Source organism: Coloeus monedula, assembly GCF_965178545.1.
Source record: "Coloeus monedula genome assembly, chromosome: 6".
NCBI classification, from domain to species: domain Eukaryota; kingdom Metazoa; phylum Chordata; class Aves; order Passeriformes; family Corvidae; genus Coloeus; species Coloeus monedula.
Window position 1 is genome coordinate 61775251 of NC_138786.1, and position 14181 is coordinate 61789431.

The 14181-nt window shown below is 42.5% G+C and overlaps 1 protein-coding gene across 1 annotated transcript; it reads left to right on the plus strand.

Annotated features, from left to right (window-relative positions):
- Positions 1 to 847: 847 nt before the first annotated feature.
- On the plus strand, positions 848 to 13458 carry GMFB (glia maturation factor beta). Its single transcript, XM_082283176.1, has 7 exons — positions 848 to 920; positions 3443 to 3539; positions 3940 to 3989; positions 4929 to 4978; positions 5997 to 6079; positions 7328 to 7401; positions 9740 to 13458. Exons 1-7 carry the CDS (start codon positions 918 to 920, stop codon positions 9809 to 9811), a joined length of 429 nt encoding a protein of 142 aa, XP_082139302.1. The 5' UTR covers positions 848 to 917; the 3' UTR covers positions 9812 to 13458.
- The last annotated feature ends 723 nt before the right edge of the window (positions 13459 to 14181 follow it).

Sequence of the window (14181 nt, forward strand, 5' to 3'; positions counted from 1 at the left end):
CCTTCCACCTCAGGATAGTCTGTGATTTTGTGTGAGGCTTCAGTAGCTGCTCAGCAATCTTGCATTTCTGTGGTGTTTGCTGAAGCCCTTGGTGAAAATCTGCAGTTTTATCTTACGAGTTTGGTGTTCAAATCATTAGTGTAATTCACTAGAAGTTGTGTCTGAGATGTGAAGGCTGCATCTGTACTTTCATTCTGAGTGAGGAAAGCAATTATATTCTTAAATCCTTTACAGAATGACTGAAAGTGCATTTTTCTCTGCTCTTAACAGCACCTAAAATTGTGAATGGCATGGAAAAGAACAGATATTCACTCCAGCATTAGGACAGCCTCACACCAAGGCCCCATTAAAGAAAAGCAGTGTGTGCCCATCTCTGGCTGGTCCAATTTGACTTGTGAGCTCCAGGCCCTGCCTGACTTCCAGAATTACACTCCACTTACACGCAGAAAGCACCGCGAGCAGCACAACTTCTGCTTCGCCTCATGTTCCAATTTCAGCGTTTAAACCTTCCGTCCTTGACCTTTTTAATGCATATTAAGGGCTGTGAAGCTGAACCCGCCCTATCCCTCCCCCGTTCCCTTAGATCCCCTCAGAGCGAAATGGCGCCTGGGGCTGAGCCCGCGAGTTGCCACGGCAACGGGGAGGGGGCGGGGCCGGGCCGGCACGGCGAGGGGAGGGGCGTGGTGCTGCGGGACCACGTGATCCTGCGTTTTCCCGCCCACGGCGGCCTTGGACCTCCCCGCTGCCCGTAGGCGCGTGATGGCGCCCCGCCCACTCCGAGGGAGCGGTATTGATTGGTCGGAGGGCGAAGGAGGGGGCGGGGCTTGCGCCGCGCAGCCGCGGTGAGGGAGGGCGCAGCCCAGTGAGGAGGAGGCGGCGGCGGCGCGCGAGCGGCGGCGGTTGGTGCGCGCGCCAAGATGGTGAGGGGGGAGCGCGCGCCGCTCCCTCAGGGGGGATCCGGCGGGATGGGGGGGATCCGGCCGGGAGGGGGCTCATCCCGCTGGGATAATGCATAGTTAACTGATTCAGAAAGATTCGGTAGGGAAATGATAGAATAATCAACAGAAAAACGCGTGATCTGACCTCTTAGGAACTGATTATGTGTCTGTGAAACGATTGATGGCTTGATCGTACGTGGTTGCTGCTTGTCTTGTAATGTTTCGAGCTAATTCAGTGAAGAATGTTATAAATAAGAACGTCTGATTGTTGCTTATTGAGCTAATTCACTCGAGTGGTGAATTTGGACTTGAGCTGTGATTGCTGGTTGGAACAGACCAAGAGAAACATGGACTGGTGGATGAATGCTGTGGGGTACTTTGCATTAGTATTGGCTAATGGGTAAAGAAATGGTTGTGGAAAAGGAAGAGTCATGCATGCTGCTTTTAGTAAAGGTTTGGGGAGGTGAACCCTCCTGTGGACGGAGCAGTTGCAAAGGAAATTTGATCAAATCTTAGGCTGTTTTGCGTTGTGCCTGTCTAGTGAAAGGAGAGTCGTGCTTTGAGGCACATTTGGGAAATGGGTGTTTACTTGTCAGCCTGATGGTGAGGGGAGCGGGTGTCCCGAGGGGTATCTGAACAGGACGGTCCAGGGAGCAGCAGCGTCCAAGGGGTGGTGGTGGCCGGTGTGTCCGTGTCTGTGCAGCAATCCTGCCTCGGCTTTCTTGAGTTTTTGTTAAGCCAAGCGTTGGTGAGCTGGCTAAGCTCCGATAAACAGTCTGAATCTGATGTTACCAAGTGTTTTCCTTCAGATTCCCTCAGGGATTTGTGTTTGTGTAGCTGCACAGGTGTGAGCAAGGGCATAGCTTGTCTGCAGGGAGAAGCTGGCGAGCCCAGAGGATTGGGAGAAAAGCTGCCTTCACAAAAGAGGATTTCATATAAAATATAACCTCAGCTTTGAAATGCAGCCATGAATCCTGTTGGGTTTTTTAATCGAGACCTCCTCCTGGGCTAGTGAGAGTGGGTATTAGTGACATTGTATATGAAATACAACTTCAACTGTGAAATGCAGCCCTGAATTCTGTTTAGTTTTTTTAATATTTTTTAGGTTTTTTTTTCTTGAATGAGTGAGACTGGGTATTAGGGATATTTCACAGAATCACAGAATGAGTTAGGTTGCAAAAGCCCTCTGAGATCATCGCATTCAACCTGTTTGGGTCAGAGGGGTCTCTTTGTTGATCAGAGGGAGCCAAGAACAGTCTTTGACGTTTAGGGTAAACAAGCAAAATCAGGGAGGCTGCACAGGCAGTACCTGAGCTGTGCTGTCACAGCAGAGCCTGATTTCCTCTCCAGCTGTCCAGAGGAAGCAGAGTGATGAGACTGTGTGCCAGAATTTGGTCAAGGTGGAAATCTTTTCAGGAGCAACAACAAACGCGGGGTATTGGAAGTGGGGAAGCAGAGCCACCCGTCTGCTTTTTGAGGGAAATCTCACAATGTTGAACACGAGGAGACAGAACTGAGAGCTTAAATAGTAACATTCTTCTTATTAAAAAGCAGTGATTTGTCTCAATGCAAGAGCTCTTTATTAGAGCTTTTGATAGGTAATCTTGCACTTTTTTTTTATCTGAGGAATTTTTTTTAGGAAACCTTGAAATACAGTTAACTTTGGTACAAAGGTCTCGATGCCATGGGAGTTTATAAATACAGTATAAACTGCAGATTTTTAGTAACTTCTTTATCAAGCTGGCATGAACCCCTTGGTTGTATGTATAAAATGTTGCTCAGGAAATGGCAGTGCTTGGCTTGGTGCAGTTCAGAAATTGCATGTGTAAGGGAAGATAACCTGCATGGTTGCTTGTGAAACAATAACTTCCTTCCTCATCTTCATTGTGATGACTAATATGGTATCTGAGCATCTCTGCTGAGAGCTTGGTGTGCACAGGGGGAAAATGCTGCATGTTTTTTGGTTAAAATGTCTGAAACCCTTTCTGTGTGTGTAAATCTCCGAAGTTCAATTAATATTTTTGTGGGTAAAAATAAACAAGGACTATGTTCTTAAATATTAATAGTAGCTCCTATTATGTTAAATGCTTAAATTACTTTATCCCATTTGCTGCTACTCTAAGGGATTCCCTTATTTCAAGGCCTGGAAAATGAAGTGTAAAATTTACTTTTAAGTGTAGAAGTGTAAAATCAACTTCTGAAGTGTAAAGTTTGCTTCTAAGAGCTCCGAGAATGATCCCACTTCAAGAGTAGTTAATGAAATACTCCTACTTAACTGTGTGGCTTTGAAGAGGGAAATTAAAACAGATAAAGGTTCTGTTAATGTGGGTTTTTTTTAAAATCTTGCTTTCACCCATGTTTTTTCTGGCTTATGTGACAAGCTGCATGCAGGCCAATGTCAGTAGGCTTTATGCACAGATGTGTGTGACACAGGGATTTTTTTGTCTGTTTCACTTTCTAGAAGGATTTATCTCTCCCTTCCCTCTGCCATTTCCTCTTTGCAGAGCGAATCTCTGGTGGTTTGTGATGTTGCTGAAGACCTGGTGGAGAAACTGAGAAAATTCCGGTTTCGCAAAGAGACCAACAATGCTGCCATTATAAGTAAGTTCCAAACATGCCTGACAGAAATTGTCAGAAAATCCTCTCTCTCACCTCTTTTCTTCCCTGTGTAACGTTGCTGCTGTAACAGGTAAACGTGAGTCAGGAGGGTGTTTGTTCTGTGAGCTGCAGCACTTCCAATTTTGTCTGTAATCTTAACAATCTTAAAACAATGCTGTTCTTAGGATACAACTCTCCATCTGCTCTTACCAGAGTATTTCTATTTAATTATGGCTCAGAGTCTACCACTGTTTGTAAAATGATTTTGGGAAGTCATGGGATACACTGAAGAAGCAAAACAGAATCACAAGGACTATAATTGTTGAGTGCTAAAAAGCTTCATGCATCCGTTGTATAAATCAATTGAAAAAAACATTGATCTGTGTTTTATTTTGATTTATAGTGAAAATCGACAAGGATAAGCAGTTGGTGGTGCTGGATGAGGAGCATGAGGTTTGTTAAATGAATTGTAAATAAGAGTATCTTCAGCCTGCAATGTATTGTTGTCTCTAAGGTACTGCCTTAGTTTCAAATTGTTATCAAACTCTTAATCTAATTTGGGTCATGAGCTTATTTAAATGCATGGTCACTCTGCATGTAAAGCACAGCACCATTAATAGTGAAACTATGCAGAAGCAATTGAGTTGACTAATTATTTGCACCAAAAAAAAAAAGGTTATTTTAAAGCTGTTTTAACGATGTAAAAAGCACCTTTGGCACCTGCTGGCTTTTTGAAGAGATTTCTGCTGTGTTTCCACGTAGATCTGCACATTTGCCTCTGAGCTGGTCTGCCATCAATTAGAAGCAGGATTGCTAATCCCCTGCAGACTCTAAATTTGATGGGTGGCAAAATAAGGTCAGCCCAGTGTGTGGTGTTTCTTAATGGTCCATAGGGCAAAATTAAATCCTTCCCAGGGATTTGAGCATTAACCATAGCTCTTGTTCCCTAGAATGTAGATGTTAATGTTACACTCAGATGTAATGGGGACTCTCTTTTGTTTGCTGAAAGAGGAAGGAGTGAATTTTTCAAACTTTTGATCTATGTAGCTGATTTTAACTGACTTTATGATGTGTGCTTGCTTATTTCTGTTTAGCACTAGGGTTGGCAAAGCATGGTAGCTGCCAGCATAGCCAACTAGAGCCAAAAACGTTTGCTAAACTCATTATGCCTAAAATAGGGATGACTATTCATGTTAACATTAATTCTGTGTTTAGTCATAGGAGTCTGTTGGCACACAAGTCTTCCTAAACTGCTCTAGTAATTTGGGAGGTCCTTATCAGTTCACCTGTAGATGAACATCTGCCTTACAGGTGTTTCACTGCCCATTATTCTGCTTTAACCTTCCAGTGCAAGATACTTGCTCAAATATTGCTTGTGTTTAATGTCACCAGGGTATTTCTCCCGATGAGCTAAAGGATGAGCTGCCCGAGAGACAACCTCGATATCCTTCTTATGCTGCTGCCATTTGGACTTACTCACTCCTGGAAGCTGTTCAAAATGTTGGACTTCACCTTTTTAGGCCAATAATTGCTGTAGTGTGATCTTGCTGATCCTTTATTTGTGAAATAACCCAAGGATCAGTTCTCAGGCTGCACTGAACTGTTGTACCACTTGTTGAAACAATGACTCATTTAAGCCTTTCCTGACATTTTATTTCATTTTAGACTGTATAATGTTTGGGGAAGTAAAGCAAAGCCACGCTGCTGTTAATGTAAAGAAGTGAGTAAAACGTACCAGTTGGTGGCTACTTCTAAATATAGGAATCTGCCTGTGTAACTCTGGATCTGTTTTGGTACTTTCTCAGGATGTGGCTGTTGTTGTTTTGCTGCAGTTATTGATTCTGGGATATGATCCAGGGAGGAATCCCTGTTTTGAAAAAAAAAAAAAAAAGAACAAAAGAGGGTCAAGTAAATTACTCTTTAACTATTGAAATAAAAGGGGTACTTAAGTTATATGTGAAGAAAATACCTGTCCTATTAGCTTCAAAAGCTGGCTGGCAACATTCCCTGTGCCATTCTGAATCTTTTCTTTCATGCCCACAGTGCAGTGGGAGGCTGTAGAACAGAAGTCGTGGCTAAAACTGTGGTTCAAATTCAGCAAAACACCTGAAACAATGAAGTTCTTGGTCAGCAAAGAAAGAATTGGACTTTCATTAAGCCAAAACCACACTGGTGGATGTGGGAAGTATTTTTACCAGGCTGGGAGAGGGATATTTGCAATGAGAGGGTCATTTTAGCTCTGATGTGAGACATTACTACAGAGACAACCCTTACACAGAGGTGGGGCCAGTTCTGAAAGTCAGATGTGGAAGTGAAAACAGAACAATGAGTTTATTATTACTGAATTAAAACATCATCTAAAATGCAACACTTATTTGTGCCTGCATCAGGCTCTGATAACTGAGGATTATATCCTACTAAAATAATTGATTTCTTAGTTTCTTTAACCTCAGAAAAAACATTTATTGTGTATAGTTACAAGTACCAGCATGAAGATGGAAGAGTTTCCTATCCATTGTGCTTTATCTTCTCCAGTCCAGTTGGTGAGTGAACATTGTGATTGGTAGCTACTGAGTGTTGTAAATTTGGAAATATTATTTTCTAGGGAAGATAAAACTGAGTGCTTAGTGCTCTCAAGGAGGTTTTCCTGCCTTTGAGGTTCACATTTAGGACACTTAAGATGTATGATAGAAGAGATTCTCTCTTTTCCACTTCTGAAGGCTGAACTGGAGTGTTGGTTTCCTGCTTAGCTGGCCAAAAGGTGTCTGCCTAAATATGACTGTTCTCAGTGTGCTCACCCTCCTCTGAAGGACAGGGCCTGGAGCACTCTGCATCTACTCATGGAGGCTTAACCTAATTTACCCTGTTTACTGCTCAAATCTTGGGGAATCCTCAAAACATGACCCTGTAAGGCTCAGGAAATGAGTGGAGAGAGACACCACCTCTGTTCCTGAGGGATTCTGTTCACCTGACTCTTGCTATTCAGATATTAGTGATTGGGAGGGGAGAAATTCCTCTCATCTCAGAAGAACATGGGAACCCATTTCTTTGTGAGGGTCTTAGAATGCTATTCCTTTCATTCTATCCAAGAAAGGAACAGGACTCTGTAAGAGGGTTAGGATGAGATATGAGAGGAGAGTTTTCAGGGGGCCTGGATATAGTGGGCAGCAGTAGAGGATGCTCTACTCAACTGCCCCTCAAACAGTGCTGAGGGGACAGTCTAAAGGACTATCAGAGCTGTGGGTGAAAAGGAGGAAAAGAGGGCTTCCTAACCCAGATCTGACCATGTGAAAGTGCTGGGGGCACAGACTGTTCCAGGAGAAACAGACTCTCATCCTGGATCTTCCCAAGTTTGCTGAGAGCAGTATGGAGCATGCTCTGCTTGTGTCACAGCAACCCTCAACATCAACTCACCTGCGCAGGGCACGGTGTAATTTTAATAGAAGCCAAATAACCTGGGTCTTGGTTTGGGCTTACAGAGCTGAATTGCTCCTGGGCTTCCATCTGTGTTCTGTATTAGTGTAGCTTGCTGGTATTACTGGATTATCCTTGTTATCTCCTGGAAGAAGATTGTGCTGTTTTACCCTTCATTTTTCAGAGCTAGAGTAACTAGGTATATAAAAGAGTTTAGCAACTACTGAGCATATTCTTCTGTAGTTACCTGAGAATCTGTCTGTGAATGTCTTTAGCTTTCAGTTTGGATTTTTAAAAAAAACCTTAGTTTTGAAGTGTTGTAGTCAAAATAATGAAACAAACCCTCTTTTTTCCCCCCCTCCCCCCCATAACTACAGGATGTAAGCCTGAGCAGCAGATGATGTATGCTGGAAGCAAGAATAAGCTTGTACAGACAGCTGAACTCACTAAGGTATAACTGGCTTTTGAAATAACTCTCTCCCCCTTCACTGCAGGTTGTTGTGTTGTGTCTTGCTTGAACTGATGGCAAGAAGGGTTTTGTGAGACTTTGTGATTACAGGGAACAGAGCCTGGTTTAGGAACACTAAAGGAGGAGTATGTGTGGAGATTTCTATACCCTAAAACACCAGGAGGAACAGTGTTCTCTAAAACAAAAATATCCCTCAGTAGGATGGACATCTTTGTTGTGGGGGAGGAATTTACTGATGGGAAGAATAGACTGAAGCCTTAGTGTGGTGTGGAACAGATCAGTGTAGCTGGTTCCTGGGGCTGGATGCTTGCAGAACAGCCTGCAGAGCAAGTAACATGTGCCAAGTGATGAACAATTTCTTCCTCTGTTGGGTTCTTCCAGTACTGGCACCAGAAGAAATCACTGCATTCACCAGGCCTAGTTGCATGTATATTTTAGAAAAGAAATGTCACCTGTTTTTCATTTTGGAGATCTTGGAAATCTTTGCTTATTGGCACCTAGACTCCTTTTAGCCTCAAGCAGTAAAGCTTAATAAAGTCAGTAGCTGCTTCAGGTTTTTCATACCATGTGAAATGACTTCAGCACTTCTAACAGCACTGTTCCCTTTAGGTCTTCCTTATCCTGCTGAGTCCTTTAACATCCCAGTAAAAATGTCTGTTGGACCAGTAAGAGAACTATGAATCATAGAATGGCTTGGGTTGGAAAGGACTTTAATGTCCATTCGTTCAAACCCCCTGCCAAGGGCAGAGACACCTTCCACCAGACCAGGTTTCTCCAAGCCCCGTCCAACTTCTGCTTCTTCCAGCTGTACCTTTTAAGAAAAGACACCTCTGTTTTAAATTAGACCTCAAGTTCACAGGAGTCAATAGGAAGGAAGCAGAAGATGGTAAAAACAATCAGCACAGCCCCAAGAAATCTTTTTTTAGATCTGTTGAAACTGCGTCTTGGAGGCTTGAGAACTGTAAGCAAGCTTACTGGAAAACAGTAAGCAAGATGAAAGGAGGGTGGGAAGAAGGTGAAAGCCTGGGAGGTAGTTCAGTTGGAGTTCCTGACACCTCTGAAATGGAGAAATTCAGCCTGAATGGCTTTTGAATGCAAGTCCATGACTGGGTATAAAGGTTCCTGATCATTCATCCTCCTCCTGAAGCAGGAGAACACAGGCTGTCTCCAGTTGGGGTTGCCTGCTTGCTCTTCAGATATGTTTTATTCTTGCCACTCGCTGAGCTGTGTTTCATTTTAACTCATGCTGTGACTTCCTCCTGGTGTGATTTTTGCACATGACTCAGCTGAGTTCTCTAATCAGTCTCCAGTGACTCGCATATTAGCTTGGCTTCTGTTAAGCTGTTCTGTTCTTGTAACACTGAATTTTGGGGTTTCTCCATTTTGAAGGCCTGTGAATTTGTAAAATTACCTGACTTCTGTCTGGGGGCATCTCATGGACTCCTGTGGGCAATGCAGAATTAACATTGTTTCTCTTCAGGCTACTTAAAAAAACCCCAAACCCCAGCCAGTTACTTGCCCAGGTGGAATGTAAAGAGTATGTTGGTGTTTTGGACCTTGTTTTCTGCTTCAAGACTGCATTACAGGTTCATTTAAGATTTCTCAAAGCTTTGGGTTGTTTTCAGGTTGTTTTGGGGGTTTTGCCCAGAGATGTTGTGGCTGCCCCATCCCTGGAAATGTTCGTGGCCAGGTTGGATGGTGCTTGGAGCAGCCTGAGAAAGTGGAAGGTGTCCCTGCCCATGGCAGGGGAATTGGAATGAGATGAGCTTTAAGGTCCCTTCTAACCCACCCATTCTGTGCTTTCAGGATTTTGTTGGGGTATTTTTCCCAAGTTTCCTATTTTGAGATATTTTACAGGTAAAACAGTATGCTGCTGGATATTATGAATTTACTTCAGTTCAAAGAAAAAATAATTGTGTGTTGGACTGAGCAAAATTGCTGAACTTTGGGCTTAAATCAACCTAGACATTAAATTAATTTGTGTTCTTCAAAATACCATCTTGCTGATATAATGCATGTGAGATGGGGCCACTTCAGGGTTATTTTAAAATGTAGTACATGTGCTTTTCTCATATTCTTAAGGGACAAGAGTGAAGCCTAGAAATAGAAATTATGAGATTCTTATTTAAGTTAGTGATGTTCTTTGCCACTTAGTCTTGTGTATTTTCCACTGATCTGGTGCTTTCAAGAAAGCACCTGAAAATTGTAGCTTGGTTTATTGCAGCTCAGACAATGTGTGTGGAAAGGTGCTGCTTGCATTGTGTGCTTATCCCTTTCCAGTCCCATACCCCAGGAATTGATGCAATGCCATTTTGTTTAGGTATTCGAAATCAGAAATACAGAAGACCTAACTGAAGAATGGCTGCGTGAGAAACTGGGCTTCTTCCACTAAGGAAAACCTCTGTTCTAAGTATTTATGTACCATCCTTGTGATACTGGAACCAGACATGAATACTTACACCCAAGCAATGCACTGTATTCACAGCTGTCTCCTGCAGTATCTCTCTTGTGCAGAGTTTGTGCAAAGAATAGCAGGTCTGTCTCCTTGAAGTAACAAATCTTTGCAGGTGTTTCCTTATTTGTACCTGCTAAAAGGGAATACTCCTCTGCAGGGACTCCTTTTGCACTCCTGTGACTAATATTTCTGTAACTAAAATAGTTCAGTTCTGGATTTATAACCGTGTACAAACATCATTTGGAAGCTGACGCTAACCTTTTCTGAGCTACAAACACATCCTTATGACACACATTAGCCGTTTTTATGCAGAATTTGTGTACTGTCACTTACTTACCAGATTTTTTGACTTAATGTCTTCTCAATTTTGAAAACTACTCCCTGGAAGCATTCGTTTAGTATTAAAAATCAAAATCCTTGTACAGCAAATCCATCCATTTATCTTTCCATCGAGTCCATGTGAACTGTCTCAAATTCTTGGAACTAATTTTTGTCATTCCAGTAATTCCTCAGTTGCCTGAGTCAATCTTTCTAAATTTCAGGGCAAAGCTTTGACTGTCCAGTTCTCATGCTAATACAGTTTCACAGGAACTATCTGATAACTAAGGGCTGAACTACAACTCTGGTTCCTCTTGTACCAGATTTCTTCTTGCATCTCTATTCTGACACTGTTGAGAAGTTTACCTCTGCTCATTTCCTGTTATCTAAACACCTGGTGATACTGTGTGCCTTTCATTTGTTAGCTTTAAAAGGACTTGAGAATTTTACACTGCCACTTCTTACAAATTTGGTAAAAACTTTGTTAAAGAATCCAAGTAATATTTGTTCCTAGTGCCTCGTGCTGCAGTTGACATCTGTTAAAACAAAAAGCCAACCTCATTTTCTTTGAAATTCCAATCATCTGCTCCATTTGTAGGAGTCAGGAGGTTAAAGCTTTTCATGATAATGAACAATTTATAAAAGTTTTTTGTTACAAGAGTTGGCCACACATAGCTTTTGAGTACTTTAATTACAATCTCTAACTTTCTTAACGGCTTTTTGGTCAAAATTACATTCCAGATGAAGCTTTTGCATAAGTGATCATTTGATTTTCATCTACTTAACGGTTCATCTCTTCGAAACAGCAAATCTAATGTGAAAATAGTATTTAACTTTTATAAATGACCAGTCTTTTTACAGGTCTGTTTTATATTGAATAGAGTAGTTGTCTGATGTGGGACACGTTCAGCCCGTGCCGTGGCAGGAGGAGCACTCATGGGACAGTCTCTCCCTATCTTGCTCGTGAGTGTTTGTTGTGCTACTGAACAAGTATCTGCGTAAGAGCAGCTTCCTGTTGATAACATACCTTAAAATACGGCTGCCCCAACCAATCTGCTCGCTGGGAAGGAATGCAGTGTTAAATTTGGAGGCCAGTATTTCATGCTGTGAAACCTTTGCTGAAAGTGGGGTTATTTTTCATTTGTCAACGTAGGCTGTGTTAGTGTTAAAACACTAATTCCTGCAAGATCACAAGGAATTTATTTGCAAAGGTCCTCAGTGTTGGCAAATCTCTTGTTAGTTTGATGTTATTGCTCATTTATTTGTATATAAATCTGACTTGAGAGGAGCTTTTCCAAATACATGTTGGAATGATCCAATTAAATCGATCTTTTGGTGTGGGAAAGAAGTGCTTGTAATTAAATTTCTGTGTTAACATACTGAACTGGAAAAACAATTTCATTTCCCTGGATGAAAAAATGTTGATTATGAAACTGTTGCTTGATCATTCTGTACTGCAGATCAATAAAAACAATGTCTTTTGTGACACACATTGTATAAATAAGACTTTGGCTTAAAGGATAGTGTCATTCCAAGCATCAGTCTAGAAACAGCTAGAATCTCTTTTGAGGTTTTTTTGGGATTGTACTAAAGGTGAGGCATGTCAAAGTACAGTGTGGGCAAGAGGGAAGCTGCTGCTTGGAATGTTCAGCTTGATTTGCAGTGGGGAAAAACTGGACTAATCGTGTCTGTTGTACTTTGTACACTGGTGGGCTGCCAGCAGCCAACTGCTGCCTGCACAGGTCTGCACAAAAATAACTGTACAAGAGGCCTGTGTCAGGAGGGAAGGGATGAGCTGCTGCATGAAAGGATTGAATTTGACCTTTCATCTCTGGATTGCTTCACCTTCTGCCAAGGAAACATTGCTCCTTACAGCTGAATCTTCAGCTGAGTTCTTCCACTTCACATGCTCTCGTGCCTCACTTAAGCACTTTCTGCCTTGGGTGCTGCCCCTCCAGCCTTGCAGGAAGCAAACAGATCCTCATGAGAGTGTTAAAGCCCAGCTTCTCCTGAAAGGTGCTGTTGATGCTGCTCAGCCCACCAGTATGACTTCAGCCAGCCCTGCCTGGCAGCTGTTCCTCCCTCCCCTGGCTCAGCTGTGGAAGCAGCTGCAGGTACTGGGAGGACGTGTGTGCAGAGGGTGTTTGCTGTTCCAGCCTTGTTTGTGTTCTCCTTGGTCTTAATGCAGTGTTTTGACACAACTGGCTGCTGCTAATTGTCCTGGGCTCTTGAGATGCAGGTAGTGCTAACACTTGATTAAACAAAGACATCATTATGTCCAGGTCTTTCCTGCACAAATAATCCTTGTTTTCATAACATCCTTTCCCCACCTTATCTGTAGAACTGTGTGTTCTGTGCTGCTGCCCCCTTAGGCTCAGTGGGAGGCAGATGAGTCCACATTCAGGCCAGTATGTTCCAGTTGGGCTTTGCTGGTAAGTTGCCCATCTGTAATCACACATTTCTCTTGAATTTTCAGACCTCTAAACAGAGAATCTAAAGGACAATATAAATTAACCTAGGGGAGCCTTTGTAGCTAATGGTCTGAGAGTCAGCATTTTCCATTGGGAGCTCCTATTTTTCAGGAGTTAGTAAGTTGGCCATAAAATCCCTGGTCTGGAGTTAGAGGTCTCTCCAAGGGAGACTTCTGCCACAATTAATCAGGTTTGCTTTAAATATTGACTAGATGGCTGGGATACAGCTCTTGTAATCCTATTCATTGATGGTAAGCTGAATTAAAGCATGAGTTTGCATGTCAGCCCATGAAATAGACTTGTAGTGTTTTGAATATTTTTAACAAAAAATGTAAATGCTGGTATTTGATGGTTTAAGTGTATTTCTAGTATCATGAATACTGTTCTGATCTATTAAAGGAGGCAATAATGCAGGTGTTGACACCTTTTTCACTTCTCCAAAGGAGCATCTTTTGCATTTGTACCAGGATTCCATTTTTGTATCTTTAACTGTAAAATAGCTGGTCCAGAAACTATGATAAACTGATGACAGGGGTCTGACTCAAACAGGCAGAAGCAAGAGAATTCAATTCCTTACTTCAGTGCATTCCAAAAATAAATATCATGCAACTTCTTTTTTATACATACATGTAGTGACTGTGAAATGGAGCCGTGGTGGGACATGAGAAGGGGCTCGGTGAAACTCTTGTGTTTGTTCTGTGGTTAAGACTCATCTTAAAAGGTTTGAGAGGTTCACGGCCAGATTTGAGAATTTGGCAGTTCCATGAAAATACCAGTAACCAGTACAATTTCCATACGCTGTTAAGTCTCTGCTACTTCACATTGCATGTTTACTTTAAACCAAATCTTTTTTTGCTAAGCATGGTGCTTGTATTGGTTTAAATAAAATGTTTCATTAAGAGGTGGTGTTGCCCTGTTTTAATTGCAAAGTGGTTCCTGTCTGATAGGGGAAATCTGGTACTGCTTGGTATCGCCTTCCTCCTCTTTCTCAGCTTCCTGGAGTTTGCTTTGGACTTGTACCCTATCATCAGTCTTGAGTGCTCCCTCATTTGCTGTTCTACCTAAAATAATTCCTGTTTCCATCTGTATGATGGGGAGGAGAGGAGCTGCTGGAACACTGCAGGGAGCTCCTGTGCTCTGCTGCTTTGCACCTTTGTGTCACAGACCTCCCACTGCCTCCAGGTGAGGTGCAAGGCAGCGTGGGGCTCGATGTCAGTCTGGAGTGTCGCATAAAATTCCCTGTTCCACCTCTTACATGAGGCCAAGGCTCCTGGAAGAACCTGGAGCTGTGGAATACAATACAGAGAGCAGGTGCCCCCTGAACAGTGTCAGAGTAGCTGTCAAGGAGACAGAAGAACTTAGTACTTTTACCTTCCCACAGTTGTTGGCTCATCTCCTGCCCAAGAGACCACTGCATTAATTTGATCTAAGCACTCCTTTTCTGCCTTCTTGCTGTTTCATGCTGTCATGATCTTTGGAGATTTTGATTCTTCTATTGTTGAAAAAACTGCCAGCTAT

Bases quoted from the DNA above. Each gene is read 5' to 3' on its own strand.
- GMFB (XM_082283176.1), top strand. The intron at 6,080-7,327 runs GTGAGTGAACAT...CCATAACTACAG, and splicing joins TATCTTCTCCAGTCCAGTTG to GATGTAAGCCTGAGCAGCAG. The intron at 7,402-9,739 runs GTATAACTGGCT...CATTTTGTTTAG, and splicing joins AGACAGCTGAACTCACTAAG to GTATTCGAAATCAGAAATAC.